Source organism: Cervus elaphus, chromosome 1, assembly GCF_910594005.1.
Source record: "Cervus elaphus chromosome 1, mCerEla1.1, whole genome shotgun sequence".
Classification (NCBI taxonomy): Eukaryota; Metazoa; Chordata; class Mammalia; order Artiodactyla; family Cervidae; genus Cervus; species Cervus elaphus.
Genome location: NC_057815.1, coordinates 58,287,324 through 58,314,989, shown reverse-complemented (window position 1 = coordinate 58,314,989; position 27,666 = coordinate 58,287,324). Strand labels below are relative to the sequence as shown.

At 45.2% G+C, this 27,666-nt stretch overlaps 1 protein-coding gene across 2 annotated transcripts in view; it reads left to right on the top strand.

Moving 5' to 3' along the window:
- SYT9 (synaptotagmin 9) overlaps nt 1–26,714 on the top strand; it is a 203,494-nt gene extending 176,780 nt beyond the window's left edge. For both annotated transcript variants that reach the window (XR_006341257.1, XM_043904198.1), the window contains exon 7: nt 23,845–26,714. Coding sequence is in view for 1 of the 2 variants with exons in the window: in XM_043904198.1 (XP_043760133.1) it covers nt 23,845–23,853 (9 nt within the window). In the remaining variant the exon portion in view is untranslated. The remainder of the gene's footprint in view (nt 1–23,844) is intronic.
- The last annotated feature ends 952 nt before the right edge of the window (nt 26,715–27,666 follow it).

Sequence of the window (27,666 nt, the reverse complement as noted above, 5' to 3'; positions counted from 1 at the left end):
AGGAGCACTGCTGCACACAGTAGGCATCTCAGGAAGTGCTAAATGATGAAAGTGGCTGCAGAGACCCAAGCCCATTGTTTCCCATGAGTTCTGCTGAGATCAGCAGCTCCTGTGTTCACCCCTCACCTGCAGCACACCCACCGCAGCCTCTTCTGCCCACCTACTTCCTGTCCAGATGCAGATCCACCTGTATGAAACTGCAGGCCAGGACCTTCACCAGATTCCTGGTCAAGTCGAGGACAGTTCAAGAGCCACAGTCCAGTATTGCAGGGGCTACGTCTTCTCTGTTCACTAAGATATCCCAATCTTCCACACAGCACCTAGCATATATAGGATGTACTCAGTAATTCTGTGGTGGTTGTTGAATTAATACATGAATTCTGCATAATTATCTGGACAAGAGCTTAAATTTCTGCAAGGAGTTTAATCATGATTGGGCTCATTTTATCAATAGAGACAGCTGTCCTGATTCTCTGTAGCCAGAAGTGGATTTATAACTTAAGTTGGTGTATGCCCACCAATAGGGTGTAGACCCTGAGTTGTAGTGACCCCATGGATTAACCTCCAGCACAAGAAGAGCTCCGCCATCCTCCCTGAGCTGAGATTTAAGGGCTCCCCATTGTTCAGCCTGCTCTCAGGGGTAGATGAATGTGAGCTGGCTGATCCGAGGAATCTTCCTGGTAAAGAAGGGGCAGGAGAAGAATCACCAGCAGCAAAGAAGAGAGAGCAGTGTGCAGTGAGGGCCGGGGTGCAGAGCAGCCACTGGGAGGACACGCTCCTGAGGTTTGGGAGAGGAGCCTCTGCCAGGGCTGGACTTCAGTGAGCGTGTCTAGTGGGCCCTGGGCTGGGAGTGACCAACTTTTACTCAAAGATCCAGCAGGGACTGCAGCACGTTTTGCTTAAAACAACAGCTGGTTTGTAATTTTGGCCTCAGACAGTAATTATAGCTGCTGGGGCTCCTTGGAGAGATAATTACGGAAAGGATTCAGCACATTCATTTTGTCTACACACTTAACCATCAATTAAATCATTACCATCTAATCCTATTCCAGAGTCTAGAAATGATCTGTGAATGTATAATTTTGAAGGCTCTGAAGTTTGTTTGCAGATGGTTTTAAGTGAAAAATTGCCCCATTTCCAGAGCCAGCAGAGGTCCATGTGTGTGCTTTCCCATGGAGGCAGAACCCAGGGAAGTTCCAGGTCAGCTGTCCTGTCTCCCCAGGCCCTGCCGCAGGAAGACAGGAGGCGCTGTGGGCCATGCCTTTCATCTCCCTGTGATTGTGCAGAGCGGGATTCCCACTGGGACCTAGAGGAACCTGGGGGCAGAAGGCATGGTGTTTTGTTTGCCAAGAGGCTTCCTGGAGGATCCCCTGCTGCGATTTTGCAAGGACCCTGGGCCACCACCCCCTAGCTCAATGGCAGGGAAGAGGTCTTTTCACTGCGGTAACTAGAAACTTGTGATATTTAGAAGCGGGGGCTCTGGAGTCAGACCCCTGGGCTCATGTTTCTGCTCTCCCACTTCCCAGCTGTGTGTCCTTAAGCCAGTCTTTGAACCTCTCCAAGCCTCAGAGTATTCAGCTTTTTGATGATACAATAATAGGCCCTGCCTCCTGGAGCTGTTGAGAGACTTAAGCATAAGAAAATAATGTAACATGTTCAACGCACAGTGTCTGACATTTAATGGGTGCTAGGGAAATTGGAATCATTAGGTTACATAGTATACAGTGGGTACCAGGGAAGGAGAAAAGCGGAGGGAGAACCAGAATGTCCAAAAATGTGCTGCCGTGAGGTTCAGTGGCCTCTGAGAGCATGTGGCTCCGGCTTTGGACTTCACAGCTGCTTCTTCTCTGACCCTGACCTCCCTCCATGGTGAGCCAACCCGGAGTCCCTTGCTCTCAGACCCTGTCCTTTCTGATCCTGCCCACCCTCAGCTGTTAACCCCTGTGCTTCTCCAGAAATCTGACCTCACTGCTCTGCTGATTCCCTGAGCAAGCCCGCATCCCTCCCAAACCTCTGACAGCCTTTTCTGTCACTCTCGGATGTTTTTATGGGCTCACTGCTGCTGCTGCTGCTGCTAAGTCGTTTCAGTCGTGTCCGACTGTGCGACCCCATAGACGGCAGCCCACCAGGCTCCCCCGTCCCTGGGATTCTCTAGGCAAGAACACTGGACTGGGTTGCCATTTCCTTCTCCAATGCATGAAAGTGAAAAGTGAAAGTGAAGTCAATTGTGTCCAACTCTTAGCAACCCCATGGATTGCAGCCTACCAGGCTTCGCCGCTCATGGGATTTTCTAGGCAAGAGTACTGGAGTGGGGTACCATTGCCTTCTCCATGTGGGCTCACAGTTGCACACAATTACGCCCTAAGTTTCTGTCTTAAGCTACTTTCTGTTCTTCTATGACATGCAGAACAGCTTTGCAGCGCTTAGATCCACAGGATTGAAATTGCTTCCCTGCCTCTTGATGCCTGAAAGACAGCTTCTCTAATAGACAGGGATCTAGGGCCGTACCAGCTCTTCACACCTGTGCCTAAAGCTAGGGTCCTAGAGGCACTGGCTATACTCTAGGGCACTGGGCAGGTCCCCTCTTTGGGCACCGACTCTTCCAGACTGCTGCAGCCGCCCCCTGGCCAGTGTCACACTCCGCCCATCTGCCCTCCTGCTCATACCATGGGCTCTTTCTCCTGAGGTTGCTAAAACAAGAAGCCCCACTCTGTGGCTGGGATGGAATTGGCCCCAGGACTGACTTTTGCCCCAGCAAGAGCAGTAACTGTGTGGCAGCCCCAAGCTGGGAACCAGCTCCCAGCACAGCATCATCCACGTGCCGGACTGACCTGGAGGGCACCCACCTCATCTTACAGCCATGCCCAGCCCCAAGCCAAGGCTGCAGAGGAAATGAAAGGCTCCCAACGGTGCTGTGACAAAGCCAGATGTCCCGTCTTCAGATTCATTGTTATTGTTGGAAGAATTATAAAGAGCTTATTTTCAACTACTTTCTAAAGTTGTAAGAATTAAGTTAGTAAATATAAAGCATTTACAAGAGAGCCTAGTACCTAGTGTAAACTTAATAGATATCATTAGATTGGTACAGAAATAATTATGGTTTCAGATCCTGAATTTTAAAGCATTACAGCTAGGCTTAAACACATCTTTATTAACCAAAACAGGAACCATTACAATCAACACATTTTTGCCAAGCAGAAATGTTTATTTATTCCTGATGCTTCAGGATTTGATGAATTCTTGGAAAGCATTTTCTGCGTCCTGCTGGTTGTGGAAGCATTTTTTCCTAACAGAAAGTTGTCATGATGCTTGAAGAAGTGGTAGTTGGTGAGAGGTCAGATGAATATGGCAGATGAGGCAAAACTTTGTACTTCAGTTGTTCAGCTTTTCAAGTGTTGGTTGTGTGACATGTGGTCGGATGTTATGTTGTCGTGGAGAACTGGGCCCTTTCTGTTGACCAACACTGGCTGCAAGTATTGCAGTTCTCGGTACATCTCATCAATTTGCTGAGCATACTTCTCAGATGTCATGATTTCCCCAGAATTCAGAAAACTAGTGGATTTCAGAGCAGCAGCAGACCACCAAACAGTGACTGTGACCCTTTTTCTGGTGTGAGTTTGGTTTGGGTTAGTGCTTTGGAGCTGCTCCTTGGTCCAGCCAGTGAGCTGGTTTTCACCAGTTGTCTTATAAAATCCATTTTTCATTGCACATCACAGTCCGATCAAGAACTGTTTTGTTGTTGTTGCATAGAATAAGATAAGATGACACTTCAAAACAATGATTTTTATTTGTTTTTGGTCAGGTCTCGAGACACCTACTTAGCGAGCTTTTTCAGCTTTCCAATTTGCATCAAGTGCCAACCAACCATAGAATGGTGGATGTTGAGTTCTTGGACAACTTCCTGTGTAGTTGTAAGATGATCAGTTTTGATGATCCTCTCAATAGGTCGTCAACTTTGGATGACCAGCCAATGCACTCCTCATCATTAAGGCTCTAGTCTCCTTTGCAAAACTTGTTGAACCACCATTGCACTGTATGTCCCATTAGCAGTTCCTGGGCCAAATGCCTTGTTGATGTTGCAGTTTGCCTCCGCTGCGTTATGACCCATTTGAACTCGAATAAGAAAATCACTCAAATTTGCTTTCAGTCTAACGTCATTCCCATAGTCTAAAATACACATAAACAGCAAGTAATAATTCATTAGCAAACAATGTAAAGCAAGAAATGATATTAAAATGATGTATAACATACCCAATTTTATTTACAAATGTATTTCAGTATCAAATAGCAAAGTCAACAATGCCAAACAGAAATTAACTTTTGTACCAACCTAATAGCTATGGTTATTGCAGGCTTCCATGGTGGCTCAGCGGCAGAGTATCTGCCTGCAAGGAAGGAGACTCGGATTCGATCCCTGGGTCAGGAAGATCCCCTGGAGGAGGAAATGGCTCCCCACTCCAGTATTCTTGCCTGAGAAATCTCATAGACAGGGGATCCTGGCAGGCTGCAGTCCATGGGCTTGTAAGAGTCAGACACAACTTAGCGACTCATCACCACGTTATTGTCCTTATCCTCTTCTCTGTGTAAATACCTACATGATAGCTCCCGAAAGGCTGCACTGGGTCTTTGTGTTTGTTTTCCTGATTGGATGTGAGTTCCCTGATTAGACATGAGTCCCCTGGGAGCAGAGATGGAGTCTCCTGTGTCTCTGAATCCCTCAAGCCTTGTGTAGACCCCCAGCTCTTGAGGAGGTGCTCAGTATTGCCTGAAGGAGAGAAAGAGAGATGGAGGAAATAAAGGAGACAGGGAGATGGAGCCCAGCTTCCCACGTGCTCAGCCTGAGGTGCCCCTTTCCTGGCTCCCAAGTGGGGGACCTTCACTGATACTCAATGTGTGCTTCTGGAAGTTTTCATGTTTTAACTTCTACTGGATGAAAAGATGGATGGAACGCCTCACTGAAAACATCTGATGCTTTGACCAACAGCCTGGGATCTCCTGCTCTGGAAAGGCTTCTAGGAAAAGTCTGAGCAGTTCAGAAAAGGAAAAACAGCTGGGTTTTCAGGGTCCCGCAAACTTTGGGAGATTCCACATTTCAAGATGATTTCGTAACTTTGCTTGTCAACCTGAGCAAGTACAAGGGGAGGCAGTAGGGAGGGAGGACGGGAGGCAGAGGAGGCTATGGCCTCTGGAAGGACTTCAGAACCACCTTCTTCTGTCTCATCTCTCTTCTGCAAACAGCATTTGCCATGCAAGGAAGCCGTGCTCAGGTGTGGGGACCTAGCCCGAGGCTTGCAGGAAGCATTATTGCCTTTGAAGTTTCTTGTGAAAGGAGTGGTGTGTGCACCGCTGTGTGCACCAGGGGGGTCTTATCATCTCCACTCAGCGCTCTAGTCCCGGCCACACTGGCCACATGGCAGAGAGCAGGGTAGCAGCACACACCTCCTGTTCCATAGAAGAAAACATCCCCTTCAAGAGCTTGTGCCAGCTTCCTCGAGACTGCTCTCCTTTATTTATTGCAATTTCATGCTGCGATTATCCCACTTCAATCTATGCTGAAAATATCAACTGTACCCACTGTCTCCAACGATGTGCAGCACATGGATTTTGTTTTCTGGACTTCAGTAAAATCATTTGATAAAGTTGCAAAACCCCCTCTGCTGCAGAGCACAAAGAACTCTCTCAAAATAGCTCACCTTTCATATAAATAGCTCACCTCCTAGATGGTTCTGCAGTGGGCACACTGAGTCAGAGGCTGCATCTCCACAGCTTTTCCAGAGATCTGAGTCACTCTCCCCACCCCTGCCATAAGCTGCCATATGCCCGGCAGTGGGACAAGTTGGCACCCAGGTGGGACAGCTCCCTGGCCTGGTTCCTAGCGTGGGACAGGGGTGGCAGGGAAAACCGGGGCAGAGCAGATGAAGGAGGTGGCTAGGGGTGCTCCCGGTGGGAGCAGGAGAAGAGGCCCTGGGTAGGTGAGCAGTATTACAAGAAGGTGTTAGGAGCAAAGGCATCAAGGAGCAAAGGAGATGAAGGGGAGTTTGAGGGGTCAAAGCAGAGGGCACAGACCTCAGGAGAAGCAAGGATTGACTTAGGGTGAGAGTGGGATGGAAGTTTTGATAAAGATCAGGGATGGAAGGGTCAGCAGATAGGAGCCCCGGAGGAGGGTTAGAGATGGTTCAAAGGGAGTAGGGTTCGTTTGGGGCAGGCTGTGCGGGCAGCAAAGAGAGGAGAGGCTGCTGCACTGTGAGGGTGGAGGGCGAGGGAGTGAGGCCGGGCAGGTTTGGTCTGAGGGGCCAAGTCTGCCTTCTCTGGAGGAAGTAGGGTGGCCAGGCTGCCCTGGGGTTGGGAGGATAAAACCACAAGCTCCCTCAGCCCAGCTGCTCTCCCGGAGTTGAGAGGCTGTCTGAGCCACCTCTCACCTGCACGTCCATGCAGCTGCCTGCCCACCACCTCCTCTTCTGCCGCCCTGGTCTGTGCCCATGTAACCTGCCAGTCTTGTGTCCTACCTTCTCTCCAGTGCTGATCACTGGGCTCCTGACAAGCGGGCATGCCTTGCTTATTATCTGATGCCTCGGATTAATAATAAGACAAGGGACTTCCCTGGGGGTCCAGTGGCTAAGACTCTGTGCTTCCAATGCAGGGCCCCCAGGTTTGATCTCTGATCAGGGAACTAGATCCCACATGCCACAACTAAGACGTGGTGCCATCAAATAAATAAATAAATACGAAAAGTAATAATAATAATAAGATGACATTAGCTGTCCCATATGGAGCATCTGCTCCATCCAGGGCTCTGTGTTAAGTGCTGTACTTAAGTCATCTAATTTAACCTATGCCCTGTGAGATAAACAGTATTGTCTCCCCAGATGAAAAGAAGTTGAGACCAAACTAACGTGTCAAACATCAAGAGGCAAATAAGCGGTAGAGCACACCTCCTGAAATAGCTGGCGAATCTATCCATTGTCATGTGCCATCTCCACACTCCCCGAGGGCCTTATATTCCATTGACTTGGACTTGGCCATGGGACTTCATTGTCCAGTAGACTATGGGTGGGGTGACAGTTCCAGGTGAGGGCTTTCAGAAGTATCATATATTTGTGTTTGACCCCTTAAGCTTTTGGCCTGCATCATGGGAATTCCCTGGGTCCTAGAACAGTAAGACCCAGGAACAGACCTCTAACTCTGTGAAGCCAGGTCCAGCTGAGCCCAGCAGAGCTGTAGCCAACCCACAAACTTACTGTTGAAAGCAGCTAAGATTTGGGGGTTGCTTGTTACTGCAGCAAAAGCTGACTCATACAGATTTAAATAGATCTTTCTGATTCCATACAGAGCTTTTAAAACCACAGTATTCGTCCATGTCAGTGCTTCTTGGGCATAGAAACAAAGGCGATTTGGACTGGATCCAGAGGGAGACCTCTCTTCACCCCTTAGGGAAGGCTTGTCTCTTTACCGCTTTGCATCAAGTTGAAGTGGGTAACATATAGCCATTTCAGTTCCTCTCTTCTTTTTATTCTCCTGCCCTCTAACTATAAAGAAATTTTTTTTCACAAACCTTCATATCCCAGCAGATCTGTAGCTTGGAAGAAGATACAGCTCTACCAGTCCAATACAGCCAAGTTCTCACATGCTTGGTCAGCTCTGCTGGTTCTAAAAGATTTTTCCCTTCTGTGCAGTTGTTATTCAGCTCAATGAAGATGATAAAAACAAAACAATGCCTAAGAACTCTCCAGAAATTTCTTTTGTTTTCATCCCACTGGCACTAATTCACTGTTCCTTAACCTCACATTCCCAGATGATTTATCATGTAAGTTTTTTGCTAATTTACTTTCAGTTGTTTTGCTTCTGCTGTTTCTCTCCACCCCTGTGCTGTGCTGTGCTTAGTCACTCGGTCGTGTCTGACTCTTTGTGACCCCATGGACTGTTGCCCACCAGGCTCCTCTGTCCATGGGATTCTCCAGATAAGAATACTGGAGTGGTTTGCCATGTCCTCCTCCACGGGTTCTTCCCAACCCAGGATTGAACCCACCCCCACCCCTGTCCCCTGCCTAAATCATCTGCTTCAGTATTACCATAATTTTCAAAACCAGTCTGATGTGCAGTGAACAGTGTGTAGTAAAACTGATTAACTGAAAGCCCCCTTTAAAAAAAAACCAAAAGCCAATAGAATACTCTCTTCATTTTAGAAGTCATGTTATATTCTGTGGGGTTTTTCCCACAAATGTGTTTTTCAGTGTCGTAAGGCTAAACTTTATAGCTACAAAGATTCGATTCCTTCAGATTGGAACATGATTGTCCCTATTTATGTTAACAGGAAAAGCTCTGAAGTGAAAACTTAAGGTTTTTCATACACAGTGTTTCTTCTCTCTTCTTCTGTCAGAAGAACCCTGTTTTTCTTGAGGACCAACCCACTTCCCTGTGTCCATGTGGTTTGGGTAGACCTGGCCTCACCCTCCGTCCATGCTCCATGCGCCTCTGGACTGTGTCCACCCTGCAAATCAGGAGCTGGTTCAGGGCGGCCCCGTGACCCAGTTAAGGGCCAGGAGTTTGGCGGAACTGTCAGGAGGAGTCACGTCTTTCCACTGGACCCAGCTGTGGGGATGCCAGTGTGGGGTAGTCAGCGGCAGTCTTGCCATCACAGTACTTGAACCTAGCCCAGAGTGGAGCCAACCACAGCGTCACTCCAAATCTTTGTTGTGATGAGACAAAGAACCGAGGAGCATACACTCGCCTGACAAAAGGAAAGCAGAGTTGAGTGGTGGGGAAAGTGCTCCTGAGTCGTGAGGACACTGCCTGAACCTCTGGAGGGACGGAGAGGCTGGCAGGCAGACGGAGAGACCAGAGAGCGGCCCTGCTCACATCACCTCGCATCTCCTCAGCCCACACTCCCCAGCTTGGGAGCAGGGGTTCCAGGGGACCTGAGCCACACGAGGAGGGGAGGAGAGAAGTGAGAGTGGGCGACAGGGACGGAAGGCTCAGAGAGGGGTGCACGATGTGTAGCTGGCAGGCCTCTGGTGTGGGACTTGTGCCAGGGACAGGTTGCCAGGCTGGCAGGGGCAGGCAGCGTGGGGGTCCTCCACAGATTCAGGCACGCAGAAGTCCTCGCACAGGACTGGAGCCATGAAGTGAGAACAGTTAGGACACAGGTGGCGCTAGGACCTGCAGGTGGCAAGCACCGCCCAGCTGCAAAGACTGCAGGAATAACTCTCAGCCCCGCCTAGTGCAGGGTATGGTTTCACCCCCTGACGTGGGAGGTTCTGGCTCAGGCTGTGGGGAGCCACGCAGGCTTCGGGCACGTGGGGGTATGGCAGGACATGGATGCCTAGAACCTCCTCCTTTAGTTGATGTTCTATTTAGATAATAGAAACCAAATGGAACTAGCTTGGGACTTTTTGTAAGAGTTGAGGGAAGTTTCTTGGAATTCAAGGGTGGGGATGTATCTATGTTCCAGGAAGAACTGGGGCTAAAACTGGAAACTTTAGGGAAACCAGATGTTTGTTTATTTTTTCCTTTGACTCTGCTCTCTCCTTTCATCATCTACTACATTCGTCTCTCCCCACCCCCGCCCCACACATTCACATTCCTCTGTCTGTCTTTTCTCTTTCGTACTCTTTTGCATTTTCCGGTTGAAGGATCTCTCATTGCCCATCTTGACTAGGGTGTCCAGTCTTGGTCCAAATAGCTGACAGTGGGGTTGGGTGGAAGGGGATGAAGAGAGAGCGGTCTTACAAGCGTGATTTTCAGCGTCTTGGCGCTGTGTGGGGGAGGTGATGGGGGTAGTGGTGGCCGGGTGAGCTGGGAAGACAATCCAGGCTATGTTCCTCTAACTGCCAGGGGCTGGCCTTTGGTGTATCTACGGTCAGTACCCACCATAGTCTTCAGCTGTCCTGATGTCTGCACTCAGCATTTATTCAATCCATGTTCACTGGGCACTTGCCGCGTGCCGCCTGCTCTTCCACACTCAGGGGAGCCAGTGTTCAAGCAACAGGCAAAATGCTTGGCACCATGGAGCTTGCGTTCTGCTGGAGGAGACAGATTCCAGAAAAATAAACAGAAAATGAATCTCGATGAGTTGGAGGATGGAAACACAACAGAAACGTGATAGGAATGGGTGGGAGCCGGCTTTATGTTGGGGGGTTGGGGAGATGACACTTAACAGAGACCCAGAATGAGAAGTGGACAGCAGAGCAAAGACCTGGGAAGAGCAGAGAAGAGGCAGCTATGGGTGGGATGCAGAGTCCCAGGGAGTCAGGGGCTGCCCCTGCAGTCTGGTGTCCCACCCTCATCAGGAGCCCCAGGGAGAGGAGCTGAGCTCAGCCTCCTCATCCGGTCGCCTCTGCTTGCTCCTTGTCTGACAGGCCAGGTGCTCCTAACAAAGCCAGGTGAGCGCAGCATTCCCACAGGGAACACCAATCTCCACTTCATGCAGCACCAGCCACCGTTTCCCTGGCCTTGCTACACTCACAGTCACTTTTCTCCCTTATCACTGTATTTCCATCCCCTTGATGAAAGACCAGGGTCCTCAGATTCTGTCTGATCTGAGCTTCTGCCCTTTCTGCCTGCCCTAAGTTGACTTCCTCTCCTCTCTTGGCTTAACCAGCCCCTGAACAATGCTTGTCTACATGTCTCATGCATCTCACGCGTCTCACTGTGCTCACCCTTTCTCCTCCCAGCTGTGCCTGGGCTTCTCTGCTGCCCGTCTTTGGAGGTCTTAGAAATGCTGCTTCCAGCCACCAGCTTCTCTCTGCCCTGCTTTCCCCAAGTGTGGACATAATGCTGCCTCAGTTCCTCCAAAACACAGCTAGGGCCAGGCTAGAATGTTGAATGAAGCTTTCCTAAGGGTTGGGGAATGACTGCAGAGACAAAACAGCTCATGGGAAACAGAAATTTCTATACCCTGAGAAAGAAGCATCCACCTAGTACTGTCCCTGCCTAGGAAGCTGCTTGGAAGGAGCACACTTTGCATCATTGTGCAGAATGATACTGCCTCTGCTGACCTCAGCTTCTCAGGCTAACATAGGATCTGGGCTCTAGCTTTGATAACAGTCCCCACAGGAGCTTCTTCCCCAGGGCTGTGCAGACTGCCTGTAGGCAGTACCTTTCCCAGGGAGCTGGGTGAGGAGAGCTAGGAAGATGAAGTCACCTCTCTGTCCTCTCCACTGACAAGGGGTGGGTGTGCCTGGAGGGACTCCTGTGTCTTAATTCACACAAAGCCTCAAACACAAATCTGACCTGCTTCTCTCATACTTAAAATCCTTCAGTTACTCTGCTTTGTCCTGAACAAGATCAAGTTCTTTATCTTGACATTCAAGGTCCTCTGTGGCTCCTCCCCCATCTCTTTCTCCTGTTATGTCGAGGCTAGGCCCAGTGATCAGTGGTCCACATCGTGCTTTTTTATTCACCCCATGGCCCCTGCTCCTGCTTTCACTTCTTTGTGTGTGTGTGCTGTCCTTTCGACCCCTTTTTTCCTGGCTGGATCCAGCTTATCTTTTAAGCATCTTATCACTTGTCATTTTCTTCAGGAAGCATTCTGAAGATCCTCCCACTGTGAGTTAAATGTCTCTGGTCTGAGTTCTCCTGGTCCCCTGTGTTTACCCCTTACTTAACATTCGATGACACTTGATGTTATCTGTGTACAAGTCACCTGCAGCACATCCAATTGCTCCCTGAGGATAGAGACTGTTATTCATCATTATGTAACCAGTACCTGGCAAAATGCCTGGCACAAAGTCAGTGTCGAATAATTTCTTGTTGGATAGAATTCCAATTTCTTCTATCTTACAACTTGGAAAATGATTGCTGATTTGTTAGAAAGACTCTGGATGTTATATTTTCAAACATACAGGCATATGGTTCTATTAATGTATACAAGTAACACAGTGCTAGCTCTGAAAGCTGAAGAAGCTCCCTTTTTTTGAGGACTAAATGAGCTCTACCTTCCTTCCAGCACCCCAGTTCTCCAAGTGAAAGATGACAGCCATAAGAGTTATTCAGTGCAGTCAAGTTCTCAGTCATTGTCTCAGGTGATACTTGTGGCAAAACAGAAGTACAGACAGTTCTCATAAAGATCTCTGCAAAAGAATCACCTTAGCTTCAAAGCACAATGGAAGATCCATGACTGTTGCCTCCAGGAAGCTCAGAACTCCTTCAGCTTGTATGCCCCATGCAGGCTGCTTGTATGCCCCATGCAGGCTGCTTGTCTCAACAATCTTTCAAGATTCTCCTTGCATTCCTGCATCATTTGTTATATTGTGGCATTCTGTCCAAGGAATGATCAGTCCAATTGCCTTTAAAACAATCACTTTGAGGGGGAAGTGGGGGCTCAGTCATTTACTTATTCATCAGTGAAATATTAATTGAGTGCCATACTACTCAGAGTATACATCTGTGAGAAAGAAATAGACAAAAACTTTTGTCCTCTTAAAGCTTTTATTTTAGTAAGAGGAACAAAAAGAAACATTGTAAGTGAACATTGTATTGAAGGTAATAAGTACTGTGAAAAATATAAGAAAACAAGGAGAATCAGAAATGTGGTAGTGATTTTTTTTTAGTTTTTTTTTTAATTAAAATTTTTTTTTAATTTTTAAAAAGTTAAAAAAAATTTTTTTTTTTTAATTTGGCTGCACTGGGTCTTAGTTGCAGCATACAGTATCTTGTTCCCTAACGGGAATTGAACCTGAGCCCCCAGCATTGAGAGCTCAGAGTCTTAACCACTGGATCACCAGGAAGTCCCAGTGGTGACTTGTTGTTGTTTGGTTAGTTGGTTGTGTTTTTTAAAAGGAGGTTAATTTTAATATAGGTAATGGTAGGCCTCAAGGAGCATTGAAACATTTGAGCAAACACTTGAAAGAGATTAGGGAGCAAGCCATGTAGAAATACAGGCTGAGGAACAGCCGACACTGAGGCCTTTAGGAAGTCTGTACAAGGAGTGAGGTAAGCAGTGTGGGAGAGTAATGGGGCTGAGAGGGAGAGTAATGGGGCTGAGAGGGAGTGTAGTAGAAATGAGATCAGAAAGGTACACAGGGTGTGTGGGGCCCAGTTGCACAGAACCTAGTGATCTTCATAAGAACTTTGATTCCCACTCTGAGGTGAATGGAAAAGCCATTGCAGCATTTTGAAGAGAGATGTGACATGATCTAGGCTTACAACCATTCCCTCTGGTTCTGTGTTTGGAATAAACTGTATCAGGGCAAGAGTGCAAGTGGGGAGAACCTTTAGGAGTCTGCCACTATGATCTAGATGGAAACAGTAGAGGCTTGGGCCAGTGTAGAAGCAATGATAGAGTTGAGAAGTGGTTATATTATGGATAGATTTTGGAAGGAGACCTAATAGGATTTCCTGATGTAGGGTGTGACAGAAGTGAAGGGATGGAGGTGACAGAAGTGAAGGGATGGAGTTGCCGCAAGTGAGCTGAGGCAGGTGGAGCGCCTGTGTAGGGCACTAGAGTTGGACTTAACTACATTTGACTTAACTACTTAACTACAACTTAAGTTGGACTTAACTACTTAACTACATCTACTGGACGCATCTACAGGGAGATATCAAGTGGCAGTTAGATACAGAAATCGAGAATTCCAGAAGTAGGTCCAGATGTAAATGGAGAAGAGAGGAGGCCCAAGGACTAAAAATTAGGACATTCCAACACTTAAAGGTAGGGGAAAGAAGAGAAATCAAGGAAACTAATATAGTTGGTGTCTTAGCTCAGACTGCCATAACAAAATACCACAGACTGGGTGGCTAAAACAACAGAAGCTTGTTTTCTCACAGATCTGGAGGCTAGAAGTCAGAGATCAACATGATTGCATTCTGGTGAAAGCTCTTTTTCTAGATTGCAGATGACAGCCTCCTCACTGTGTCCTGGCATGATGGGTGGACAGAAACAGGGAGAGAGCAGGAAAAAGAGCTGTCTGGTGACTATCTTATAAGGGCACTAATCCCATCCTGAGGGCCCCACCCTCGTGACCTCTTCTGACCCTGATTACCTGCTCTGACCACATCTGCAGCTGGATGGACATGAGTTTGAGCAAGCTCCATGCGTTGGTGAATGACAGGGAAGCCTGGCAGGCTGCAGTCCATGGGGTCGCAAGAGTCAGACACACTGAGCAACTGAACTGAACTGGAATAGTTTAGTTGGAAGCACTTGGTAAAGCGCTTATTCAACATCTATGTACCTCAGTTTCCTCATCTATAAAATGAGAATAATAATAGGACCCACCTCAGAGAACTGGTGAGGAGTTAAATGGATTAATATATGTAATATGCTTAGAACAGTACATACTAAATCCTGCATAGTGTTAACTATTATAATGGTTATAAATCTAATCATTTAGTTATGAAACTAAAATGCTCAGTTTTACTGTTCTTGCTTAATTCTCAATTATCTCACTAATTTGACAGATTAAATTTCCCTAGAGTTCTAAAGCCAATTTCACACTTAATCAAATTCTCTTAAATATTTCAAATTAAAGGGGAAAAAAACTTTATAAATCTAGCAAAAAAAAAACTACTCTTCTAATATCTAAGTACTGTTTAAACAATGATTGACTATTTTCCCTTAAACATTTCAAACTAAGGTCACAAGTTGATTATGTCAAACATTTCAAATATCTAACACAGTAGGTATTAAACAAAATTGTTCTCAAGGAATATTAACTCTTATAATGCTAAGAAATAAAGTCTTACACATTTAACTTAAATTACTTTGAGCATTTCAGCATCTTAAAAATCAAACTCAGGACTTCCCTGGCAGCTCAGCAGTAAAACATCTGCCTGCCACTATAGGAGACATGAGTTCAGTTCCTGATCCAGGAAGATCCCAAATGCCGCTTAGCAACTAAGCCCGTGCACAGCTATTGAGCCACTGCCCTAGAGCCTGGAAGCTGCAACTACTGAGTCTGCCGCAGCTAGAAAGGAGCTCCCACTTGGGGCAACTAGAGAAGAGCCTGTGCAGCAACAAAGAAGCAGCAAAGTCAATATTAAATAAATTAAATCTTTGAAAAATCAAATCCATAAATTTAGTATGTTGGATTTTCCTAAACATTTGAATATTATTGACTATAAATTTAGCAAGTTAGGTTCTCCTAAATATGTGCACTAAAATCATAAATCTGGTAAATTTCTACTATACCATTTCATTAACCATTGACCTTAAAAGCAAAATTGTGCTGTTATACTCAAATAAATATAACTTACACAAAAGCATCATTGATTCATCATTTGTAACTCTTGTTTGTTATACCTTTCTGGCATTATATAGTTTCTCTTCCAAATAACAGGAATAGAAGTATTTCTTCAAGTCCTCTATAGTGACTGAGATTACCCGAGATCTGAGTTCCAAATTACAAAGATAGGGTACCTGTGCAAGGACGTGGGATGGGCACAGTTGCCATTTCACCACAGCTGTTCATTAACAAGGGCGGTATGTTCTTATGATTGGTTTCTCCTAGCTGCATTGCCAGTAAGAGACTTCCTTAGGCTTTGTTTATTTACTGCTATGATGGGTCTTTGTCAGTGTGCACAGGTTTCTCTCAGTGAAGAGCACTGCCTCTAGGCTCTCAGGCTTCAGTAGTTTCAGCAGTAGTTGCAGCACATGGGCTCAGCAGTTATGGGGCACAGGCTTAGTTGCCTCAAGGCATGTGGGATCTTAGTTCCCCAACCAAGGATTGAACCTATGTTCATGGAATTCTCTAGGCAAGAATACTAGAATGGGTTTCCATTCCCTTCTCCAGGGGATCTTCCCAACCCAGGAATCGAACCTGGATCTCTGGCACTGCAGGCAGATTCTTTACTGTTTGAGCCACAGGGAAGCCTGCATTGAAAGGTGGATTCTTAACTACTGGACCATCAGGACCATCTTAACTACTGGACCATCTTAACTACTGGACTACAGTCCTCATCCTCAGACTTTTGAAGTGGAATTTTATTGCTCAATCTAGTGTGTCACATATATCCTAAGACCCTTTCAACTTTAACCCTCACCCAATTTTTTTATCATAGCTTTTTTCTTCCTTCCCTGATTTGAGTAGTTGGAGCTACACATAACTGCACACACATGCACGCACACATGCACAGGCGTGTACCACTTAGCAATTACAAATGAGCTTCTTGATGAGACTTCACTTACTTTCCCTTTTCTTTCTCATCAGCCTTGGTTCTCTAGTCATCTACTGACAACTGTGAGCACTTCAAGAGAAGGGTGTATATTGGTCATCTTTGTGTTTCTAGAGCCTGGTGCTCAGTAAATGCTTGTGGGACAAATTAAGAATAAATGTACTGAATGTAAACTTGGAGTTCAGTTCAGTTCAGTCGCTCAGTCATGTCCAACTCTTTGCGACCCCATGAATCGCAGCACACCAGGCCTCCCTGTCCATCACCAACTCCCAGAGTTTACTCACACCCATGTCCATTAAGTCGGTGATGCCATCCAGCCATCTCATCCTCTGTCGTCCCCTTCTCCTCCTGCCCCCAATCCCTCCCAGCATCAGGGTCTTTTCCAGTGAGTCAACTCTTTGCGTAAGGTGGCCAAAGTACTGGAGTTTCAGCTTCAGCATCAGTCCTTCCAATGGACACCCAGGACTGATCTCCTTTAAGATGGACTGGTTGGATCTCCTTGCAGTAACCAACCCCAAAAGTCCTCTTCATCAACTGGAATAAGTTTTTCCTTGCAACAGTTCCCTAACTTGCCCCTTCATCTGAAAAGCCATGACAACAGTCTTCTTATCTTTTCAACAGCGCCACACTTCTAGCCCTTGCTTCTTGTTTCTGATGAATCCCTCTTAGTAACAGCCTGCATGTCACACATGTCACCATTCATCACCTTCCCTTCAAGGCTGACTTGACAGTGGGTCGTAACACTTTCGTACAAACTCTGGACTATTCAGAATTCCTTTCTGAACAGAGATTCCTTTTTAGAAAGGCACCATAATGGAGTTGGCATTCAAGGTGTCATAATTTGCTATCCCAGACAGAGTACCTAAGAGCACACATTTGGATCCATACACATATGATGGCAGATCCTGGCTCTGCCATTTACAACCTTTGTTATTGTTTGGCTTTTCTCAGACTCAGTTACCTTTGTAAAAAAAAAACAAAAAACAATTAACATCTATCACAGAGGGGCAAGGCAAGGACTGAATGAGATAAAGTTTACAAAGCTCTTAGGGCAAAGCAGGGTGCTTGAATGCTCAATAAATAGTAATTATTACCCAAATAGACGCTTCTGTTTTCTGTCTTTTGCCCCAGTTGCCTGGCTGAGTTTGATCCCTGGGTTGGGAAGATCCTCTTGAGAAGGAAATGGCAACCCATTCCAATGTTCTTGCCTGGAGATTTCCATGGACAGAGGAGCCTGGCAGGCTCCAGTCCATGGAGTTGCAGAGAGTCAGACACGACTGAGCAACCATCACGCACACACACACCTGGCTGGAAATGCAGTTACCTTCACACTTTCTTTGACATGCTGATTCTTGAAGAGGCAAAGGAAAGTGAAGACAGCCCTCCTTGGGGAAATTGAGAAGGGAAGACTCAGATTTTAAGTGGGCGGGGGATGGTGTTTCTTCATATATTTGCAGATCTGTGTTAAGTAATAAATAGTAAGCGAAATCCCAAGATTTTTATGCTTTTTAAATAAAATTTTAAAATACAAGTTTAACAGTTTTAAGTACAATAAGATTGAATCATGTAATGAGTCACTTCAATTTTCAACAGGCTTCCTATTTCAAAGCCCTTAGATACTTCCTGTAATCAAAACCCATTTTCCAATTCACAGGCAGATATTATCTAATGATCCACTCAATCTTTTCATGTTCTTAATTTGGGGTCAGTCTCAATGGCCTGACTCACATCAGCTGTCATTTTTGTGATCGAAATGTCACTTCACATTACAGTGTTCATCGGGACAGTTCTCATCTTTGGTTTCAATTCAATTTCATTCAAATCAAATCCATATGTCTCAGAACAATTGAATTTGCTTAAAATCCCCTCTGTTCAGATAAGACTGTAACCACCACTTCCTGTTGATGCTACTGAAGTTCCTGATACCTTCTAAAGCCCTGGTACTGCCTGATAACAAGGACGCTGCTTTTCTCCTGCCCCCTGATCCTGACACCAGCGCTGAAACCAGCCACACAGCCTCACGGCCGCCAGAGCTGGAACCGCCACTGCTTTCTCTGGTCTTGATGCCACAGTCTCCACCACCCCATCCCACCACCACTCCTGCTGGGTCAGTGCCCTTCTAAACTGTAGAAAAATCTTTCCTCATACCTCATTTATTGGAAATCTTGGCTAAGTAACCACTTATTAGGTTATAAGTGTTTAGAAAAGTATTATTTGCTTTTTTGGAGTTTTTTTTGTTTGACATTGGTTGAGTTTTTCAAGTCTTCCACAGGACAGACAAAAGGGACTGAGCCACAGCACAATCCACCCATGGCATACTCAAAATTTTATATTTAATCAGTAAGTTTCTGAGCAGATTGTGTTAAAAATATTCAACTGTAATGATTATTTCATGTATTTGTCTATTTTTCATTTGTTCTCTTTTTGAAAAAAGTGCTAAGATTCCTGGTAGAAGTGACCTCACCCCTCCACCAAATGTGTTGAAATTTCTTTATCCCTTCCTCTTGTGGGCTGGCAGACCAAAAGCACTCTGAGGACTTAGTGGCACTGTCCAGAGTAGGAAAACAAGGATGCTGAGATCAGGCAGGATCAGGACCCAGAAAACTCACCCAGCTGAAGAAGGGCTAGACCAGTAGGGCCCTCCACAGTATTCCCAGGGCTGAGCTTGATTCACATAACAAAATTCACCGTTGACCAAAGCCCAGCTAAAGAGGTCAGTTTGGAGCTGTGCTGCGATTTGGCCATTGGCAGCATGGCCTCTGCTGGTGGTATTCCTGGGTATGGGGCTGGTAAAAAAATGGGCTGAGGTCATAGCCCAGCCCTCTATGCAGGCCTTAGGTTACAAACCAGATGCCAAAGTAGTCCATCAGGCTGAATGTTTTGGAAGAGCTCTACCCAAAGCAGTCTGAAGGGGCTCTGCAGATGAAGAGATGAAACTGAGGTCATAACAGGGACGGATGGGGTAGAGAGCTGAAGGGACAAGTGAGATACATATGCAGGCCACTGGCCAGGGGAATCCAGAGAAATGGAATAAGAAGGTAGGAAGCTGTAAGTGGAATACAACACCTGCTGCATGCTACTAGCTTGGACTAGATTTTCTTAAAGTTACCTCATCTGGCTAGATTTAGAGTGTCTAGAAAACCAAGACAGAAGCTCAGATATATAGATTGAACTTATACAGTACACTTAGAAATGATGTAATTGCTAAAGTTTCCACTTTTTATTTAATTTCATTTGAAAAGACTTTAAATTTGTGTAGTTGATTTACAATGTTGTGTTAGTTTTTTGGTGTACAGCAAAGTGATTCGTTATATATATATATATATATTCTTCATATTCTTTTCCCTTATGGTTTATTGTTGGATATTGAATGTAGTTACCTGTGCTATGTATTGTAGGACCTTATTCTTGTCCATTTTAGGTATAGTAGTTTGTATATGCTAATCCCAAACTCCTAATTTATCCCTCCCCAGCCCCCTTTCCTTTGTTTCTATGTCTGTGAGTCTGTTTCTGTTTTGTAGATCAATTCATTTGTGTCATATTTTGGATTCTACATATAAGTGATACCTTGTATCTATCTTTCTGAACATTCACTTAATATGATAATCTCTGAGTCCATCTATGCTGCTGAAAATGAAATTGTTTCATTCTTTTTTGTGGTCAAGTTGTATTCCTGTGTGTGTATCACATCTTCATTATCCATTTGCCTGTTGATGAACATTTATGTTCCTTCCATGTCTTGGGTATTGTAAATACTGTGAAGCTTAAACTGTAGTTAGAAGTCTTGGGATCCAATTCCAGCTCTGATAACATGACTTTGGGCAAATTAATCTCTCTACATCCCTGTACCCTTCAGTAAAGAGCTTCAGATGGTTCTTTTAAGGGTTTGTAAAGTTCATATCACTATAGTTAATCAAAAACTGAAGGCATGTGGCCGCCCTGGCTCATAGCAGCACACTAATTCCAGACTACATGGCATTCATTGGTGCGGCTGAGCCTGTTGATGGCTTGCCTTCCTGATAAGAAAGGATTTAGGGACTGGCAAGCTGGCCTGCAGGTATGAGTCTCACAGCTGGCAAAAGGGGTTTGGGGAACCAGCACCTAATGTGGATGGTGGGTTGGGAAGTAGAACCAATTGGAAGGTGCTCCAGAGTATCTGGGAACTTTTGTTGTATTTGAATCACAATATAGGGGAACTATCCATTCACATTTTCCTCCTTATCTAGAAAATAATATCCTTTCCCAGGGGTATGGGTATGCCCACACCCATGCACACACTTCAGAACCAAAGGTCCCAAACAGACTAGTTTTCCTTCTACTGGGTACCCTCTGGCTTGTATTACCTTCTCTGATAGCCTCACACGTGAACATTTGATCTTTGAAATGCAGTTCAGACTTTCCAGTCTGAGAATGTTTGCAGCTCTCCTATGGTTTACATGTTTAATTTTTGTTATTGCTGTGTCCATGGAAGTAACTACAGTTTTCTTTCCCTCTGTGACTGCAGCATTAATACTCTTAGTCTGTATTAGAAGATGCCCTGAGTTTAAATTAAGTTGAATACTGGGCTGAGTGTGAATCACAAGAGTTCCTCCTACTCTTAAGTCTGGGGCTCCGGTGAAAGAGCCCATCCTCACAGCTTGAGAACAGGAAAGGTATGTCACACCACACAGACCCTCTCCTCCCCAGTCTTCTTAATTTCTCCTGCTCCACTCCTCACACCACATTCTGATAGTTCCTTCAATGCCATTTCCTGCCTCTGCACAGGCTGTTTCCTCTGTCCACAAGGGCCTTGCCTCTTTCACTCTTGATGACCTCCTCTTCAGCCAAAATGGCCCCGCTCAAGACATCTCTATGGTCCTCTCTATAGACCTCAGTCCCCTCAAAGTTAGCCCTTCCCTCCTCTTTGCGCCTACACATTTTACACATATCTCTGTTGTTCAGCTTCTCATGTTGTAATAATATCTCCTGCTGTGAGCTCTTTGAGAGCAGAATATGTGTCTTCCTCATGGTATCTCTATCACCAGAATCTGTCACAGTGCCTGGCACTTGTCTGATACACATTAAAAATATATGGATGACAGACGTAGAAGACAAACATGGTTACCAAAGGGAAAGGGGAGAGGAATAAACTGGGAATTTGGAATTAACAGATACACACTATCATATATAAACAAGGACCTACTATTAGCACAGGGAACTATATTCAATTAGAATAACCTATAATGGAAAAAAAATCTGAAAAAGAACATATATAAATATGTATAACTGAATCATTTTGCTATATATTTGAAACATTGTAAATAAACTATACTTCAGTTTAAAAAAAATAAAAGGAAATATTTTTGTGTATGGTAAGAGGGTATATTCTAACTTCCTTGATTTCCATGCTTTCAACTTTGCGAACACCACTTGCTAAAAAGAGTGTTTCTTCACATTGTATATTCTTGCCTCCTTTGTCAAAGATTAACTGAGCATAGGTGTGTGGGTTTATTAATATTTCTGGGCTCTCTATTCTGTTCCATTTACCCATATGTCTGTTTTTTGTGCCAATACCATACTTTTTTGATTACTGTGGCTTTGCAGTATTGTCTGAATTCAAACTGGCTTAAAGACTTAAACATAAGACCTGACACCATAAAACGCCTAGAAGAGATCATACACAAAACATTCTCTAACAGAAATCATACAAAAGTTTTCTTGGGTCAGTCACTCAAGGCAGTAGAAATAAAAACAAAAATAAACAGATGTGACCTAATCAAAATTACAAGCTTTTGCATAGCAAAGGAAACCATAGACAAAAGAAAAGACAGTGTATAGAATGGGAGAAAATACCTGCAAACAATGTGACCAACAAAGGCTTAATTTCCAAAATATACAGCTTATGCAACTCAACAACAAAAAAACAACCCAATCGAAACGTGGACAGAAGAGCTAAATAGACATTTCTCCAAAGAAAACATACAGATGGCCAATAGGCACATGAAAAGATGCTTAACATTGCTAATTACTAAGAAATGCAAATCAAAATTATGATGAGGTACCACCTCCTAACAGTCAGAAGGGCCATCATTAAAAAGTCTACAAATAACACAGAGGATGTGGAGAGAAAGGAATCCTCCTCCACTGTTGGTGGGAGGGTAAGTTGGTGTCAGTCAGTCAGTTCAGTTGCTCAGTCGTTTCCGACTCTTTGCAACCTCATGAATCACAGCACACCAGGCCTCCCTGTCCATCACGAACTCCTGGAGTTTACTCAAACTCATGCCCATCGAGTCGGTGAAGCCATCCAGCCATCTCATCCTCTGTCGTCCCCTTCTCCTCCTGCCCCCAATCCCTCCCAGCATCAGGGTCTTTTCCAATGAGTCAACTCTTCGCATGATGTGGCCAAAGTATTGGAGTTTCAGCTTCAGCATCAGTCCTTCCGATGAACACCCAGGACTTATCTCCTTTAGGATGGACTGGTTAGATCTCCTTGCAGTCCAAGGGACTTTCAAGAGTCTAGCCACTGTGAAAAACCGTATGGAGTCTCCTCAAGAAAACTAAAAAGAGAACTAACATATGATCCAGCAATTCCACTTCTGGGCATTTATCCAGACAAATCTCTAATTCAAATAGATACATACACTTCTGTGTTCATAGTAGCACTGTTCACAATAGCCAAGACATGGAAGCAGCCTAAATGTCCATAAACAGATGAATGGGTAAAGAAGATGTGGTAAATATATACAGTGGAATATTACTTGACCATAGAAAAGAATAAAATAATCCTGGACCTAGAGATTGTCATACTGAGTGAAGTAAGTCAGACAGAGGACCGATATATCATATGACTTCTCTTATATGTGGAATCTAAAATGAATTGATACAAATTAACTTGGTTACAAAACAAAGAGACTCACAGACTTAGAAAATGAACTTACGGTTGCTGGGGGGCAGGGGAGGGATAGTTAGGGGATTTGGGATGGGTGTGTATGCACTACTATATTTAAAAGGGACAACCAACCAGGAACTACTATACAGCACATAGAGCTCTGCTCAGGGTTATGTGGCAGCCTGGATGGGAGGAGAGTTTGGGGAAGCATTGGATACATTTATATGTATGGATAAGTCCCTTTGCTATTCACCTGAAACTTAAAACATTGTTAACTGGCTATACCCAAAAGCAAAATTTAAAAAAATAAAGTAAAAAAAGAAGACGATATGGCACATACATGCAATAGAATACTACTCAGCTTTAAAAAAAGAATGCAGTAATGCCATTTGCAGCAACATGGATAATGACTAGAGGTCATCATGTTAAGTGAGTCAGAAAGACAAATATCATATGATGTCATTTATATGTGGAATCTAAAATATGACACAAATGAATCAATCTATGAAACACAATCATGGACATAGAGAACAGACTGGTGGTTGCCAAGACATGGAGGACAGGCTGGTGGGGTTGGGAGAGGGATGGAGTGGGAGGTTGAGGTTAGCAGATGTAAACTTTTCTGTATAGGATGGATAAGCAACAAAGTCCTACTGTATAGCACAGAGAACTATATTCAGTGTCCTATGATAAACCATAATGGAAAAGAATACTTTAAAAAGAATGTGTAACTGAACGGCTTAGCTGTTTAGCAAAAATGAAGACAACATTGTAAATCAACTGTACTTCAATTAAAAAGAGAAAGCTGAAATAAAATACATTTATATGAATGAAAACCAAAGCATTCTTTTTGTTTCTTTTTCCTACAGAAACGATGACTGTGGGTAAGAGGACCGCTTATGTCAAGAACACAATAGGACAACCATCTTACAGAGATCTTCAGTAACTTTTCCCATCCAACAACATCCAGATGACTCTAGTGACCAAATGCTCAGCTGTAAACACAGCAATAACTGGCCCTCTTTCCAGGTCGAGTTTGCTGAACGTGAATGGTCCAGCTGTCTTCAGGTGGCCTAAGGTGGTGTGCTGCAGGGGAAGCACATCTCTTCTGGCCAAGAATCGAGACTGGACTATGGAAGAAACCACCTGACACAGAGTACTCAGAGCACCTAGAGTGCCAGGACTCGTAGTGATGAACACAAGGCCCTTGGTGATGGGTTCACAGCAGCTGCCCTGGCAGCGTCACTCTGACATGGTGTTATTTGCTGGAAGGCCCTGGAATGACAGAATATCTTAAAATCTATCCAGGTGCTAAGTAGGCAGCAGATCTAATTCATACTGGACTACTACTGAGCTAATAACTATCTCCAGAAAATAATTTCACCCAAGAAGTACTCCAGCTTTGCACGGAATAGCCCCAGGAGAGTAATAGGATAAGCAGGCCATTACCCGAGAAAAAATCGAGTGCAAAGCGGTCTAGTTCACAGCAAATTCACTGCCTACTCCCATGTCTGTGGCAGTGAGTGCCAGTTGATTGTGGCCCTCTCTTCTGCTAAACCCAGAGTCAGGATCCCCAGCACTATTTTCAGAATAGCCAGCAGCCACTTCCTTTCAACTGGTATCGGCAAGTAGAATGAATGTTCGTTGTCATCCCTGTTAGAGAGGCATGCATCTCAATGGCATAGGCATCTGGAATACCCTTTCCCAGGTACATTTGTCTTCCAAGGGAAGAGCCTCAGAAACAGATGTACCATTGAGTGAGCTGAGTTTGTGAAGAGATGACACAGCTGGTCCCTGATTGAAGGCACAGCTTTTGGGGCCTTCTTGGCCTGAGTGCCTTCTGGGTATTTCCATATGCAACAGCCCAGAGGCATAGCCTTGGGCAGCCACAGACAGGTTTCCTTTCATTTCCAGACACATATATCACATTCACAGCACTTGGGGAATGGAAGTACCTACTAGAGTGAAGGTCAAGGGCTCTCCCCGGGTGTCATGTCCATTACTCAGCTTCCTTTGTGACCACATCAGCCAACCCACTGCCAGCTGTGTTCCACATCCTCCTTGCTTCTGCTTCTATACAAATGAAACCAAAGGTCTCAGCATGCCCTGGGGCTGGGGGTATTACCTTTCTTCCCCAATATGGGTGTAAGGTACCCCGCCCATACATTTGCCCATACATTTCTCCAAGACAGCATTTCCCTTTCATACACTCTCTTTGCAGCAGAATCCATAGTGTGACTGTAGTTTGCCTTCCTGGGAAACTCATTATCTTCATTTGAATTAACATTTCCGTACAGGATTAACTGGGTAGAAGCACAAACTAGGCAGGTCTTCAGAAAGTTCTTGTTGCCATGGCTGCCTGGTACAAGAAGCTACCTTGATGTCAAATCTTAAAAGGCTGGAGACCTTTGGTTGTATGAGTCAGTGTTACTATGTTCCAGCTTCGCATGTTCCCCAGCCTGTGTATTCCATTTCCATCTCTGACTGGCTTTCAACCTCGAAGATCGACAGGGAACCCAGGGTTCTGCCTATGTCTGTTGACATGAGAAGAATTCGATTTCTTTGCCCAAGGTTCCCCTATGCCTTCCTCCACGTTCAGACATCTTCCATCCTACCAGTGTTTAGAACCAAAGCATGAAGGACTAGTGCCAGCAAGATAGTCAGCAGAAATATTATCTCTAGATTGTGGCAGATGAGCCCAGAAAGGTGGTCCCAGAGAAACCAGACTGGCCCCAGTAGATATCAGGCAGCCATCCCAATAAGCTTTGACTTGTCCTTGGGATGGGGAGCCTTGGTAGGAGATCCTGGGGCAGCTGAGCCTATTGTTCCCCTGCTCTCAAGATCTTCCTGCCTTGAGGACTAGCAGCCCTGTGGTACTTTTGAGTATGCCACTGGCTTGCCGGTATGAAATAGAAGGGGACTTTAATAGGGACCAGCAGGCAAGTGGCTTGTATCTGGAAAGCTTTGCCTAGCAGTCCGGCTGTGGCCAGAGGCTGGTCAGAAATTTGAACTCCCTGAGCCCGTCTGCCGCTCTGCCTCTGTTCCCTTGTATTCCGTTTGGTTTCCCTTTAGTTTCCTAGTAAATGTTCCTTTTGAAAAATTCCAACCTTGTTTCATTGAACTTGGGGGGAAGGGGAGTCTCCATTGTCTTTTCCAGGAAAGAGAAGGAAGTTAAAGTATCATCTTGAAAAAAAAAATGGTAATGTCAGTGGAAAGGGATACACCCTGGTTAGATCTTTGGAAGGCCTTCAGAAAAGCTGGTTCCAAGAGATGAGGAGAAACCAAGTGTCTCCCTCTGCCACCTGGCCCTGATTCTCAGCCCATTCCTCTCGCTGCCTTTGTCTTCAAGGAGACCTGCCTTGGATGCCTGTTGCTGCAAAAGCATCATTGCAGCCAGTGAACTGGGCACATTTCACAGGCAATGTGATATCCAGGAAGCACATGGTGCATGACGAGAGGAGAAATAATGGAGGGGAGGGGAAGGACTATTTCTACAGTGTGGATATTTTCAAAATGCTCCAACAGTCATGGCTCTAAATGGAATGATTTAGTCCTCACAGCCATCAGTAGAACTACATTTCATATTAAGAGAAGAAAGGCATACTGTCATACTTAGGTCTGGAGAAGGCAATGGCACCCCACTCCAGTACTCTTGCCTGGAAAATCCCATGGGCAGAGGAGCCTGGTAGGCTGCAGTCCATGGGGTCGCGAAGAGTGGGACATGGCTGAGCGACTTCACTTTCACTTTTCACTTTTAGGCATTGGAGATGGAAATGGCAACCCACTCCAGTGTTCTTGCCTGGAGAATCCCAGGGATGGGGTCGCACAGAGTCAGACACGACTGAAGTGACTTAGCAGCAGCAGCGGCATACTTAGGTCAACGAGACTGACAAAAGATAGATATGCAAAGTGTCTTTGTTATCTTCATGGCCATCCTGTCCGACGATGGTGGGTGTTCCAAGGATCTGCTGCGGCATAGCAAAGCACTTCAAAGCTTTGTGGTTTAAATAGCAAGTCATTATCATTCATGATTCTGTGGGTTGGCAGAGTTTAGGTGACTGCTCGCTCTTGGAGTCTCAGGGTTGCTGTCAGACGGCAGCTGAGACTGGTATCATCTGAATCCCAGATTGGGCAGGATATCCGTAGTGGACTCTGCGTCCATGTGTGACTCCTCCGTTGGGACGGCAAAAAGAGCTGAAGGCTGATGGGGCCTCTCTCTGCACACAGTCTCTCCACATGGTTAGCTTGTGCTTCCTCACAACATGGAGGTCTCGAGGCAGTCAGACGTTACAGGGCAGCTGGCTTCTCCCAGAGCCTATGTGGCAAGAGGTCCCAGTAGCTGCTGCAAGACTCTTCTAAATAACCTCAGAAATAACACAGGGCCATTCCCACCACAGACTATTGGTCAGGAGCAAGTCATAGGGCTAGCCTAGATTCAATGGAAAGGAATTACCAAAGAAGGAAATACAAGAAAGTATGGCTCACCAGGGCCACTTTGGAGATAGTGGGGATTGGAGTGGAGGGGGAGGGATTCCTGGGTGGCTGTCACTTTAAAAACACATGCATTACTTAACATGCATGAAGCGGGTGTAATAAGGGGCAGAGGAGATGGGGAAGGGCTATCCATGAATACTTCAAAAACGCATAAGCTGAAGAAAAGTGAATAGATGTGACTGAAACAGTTGATGATG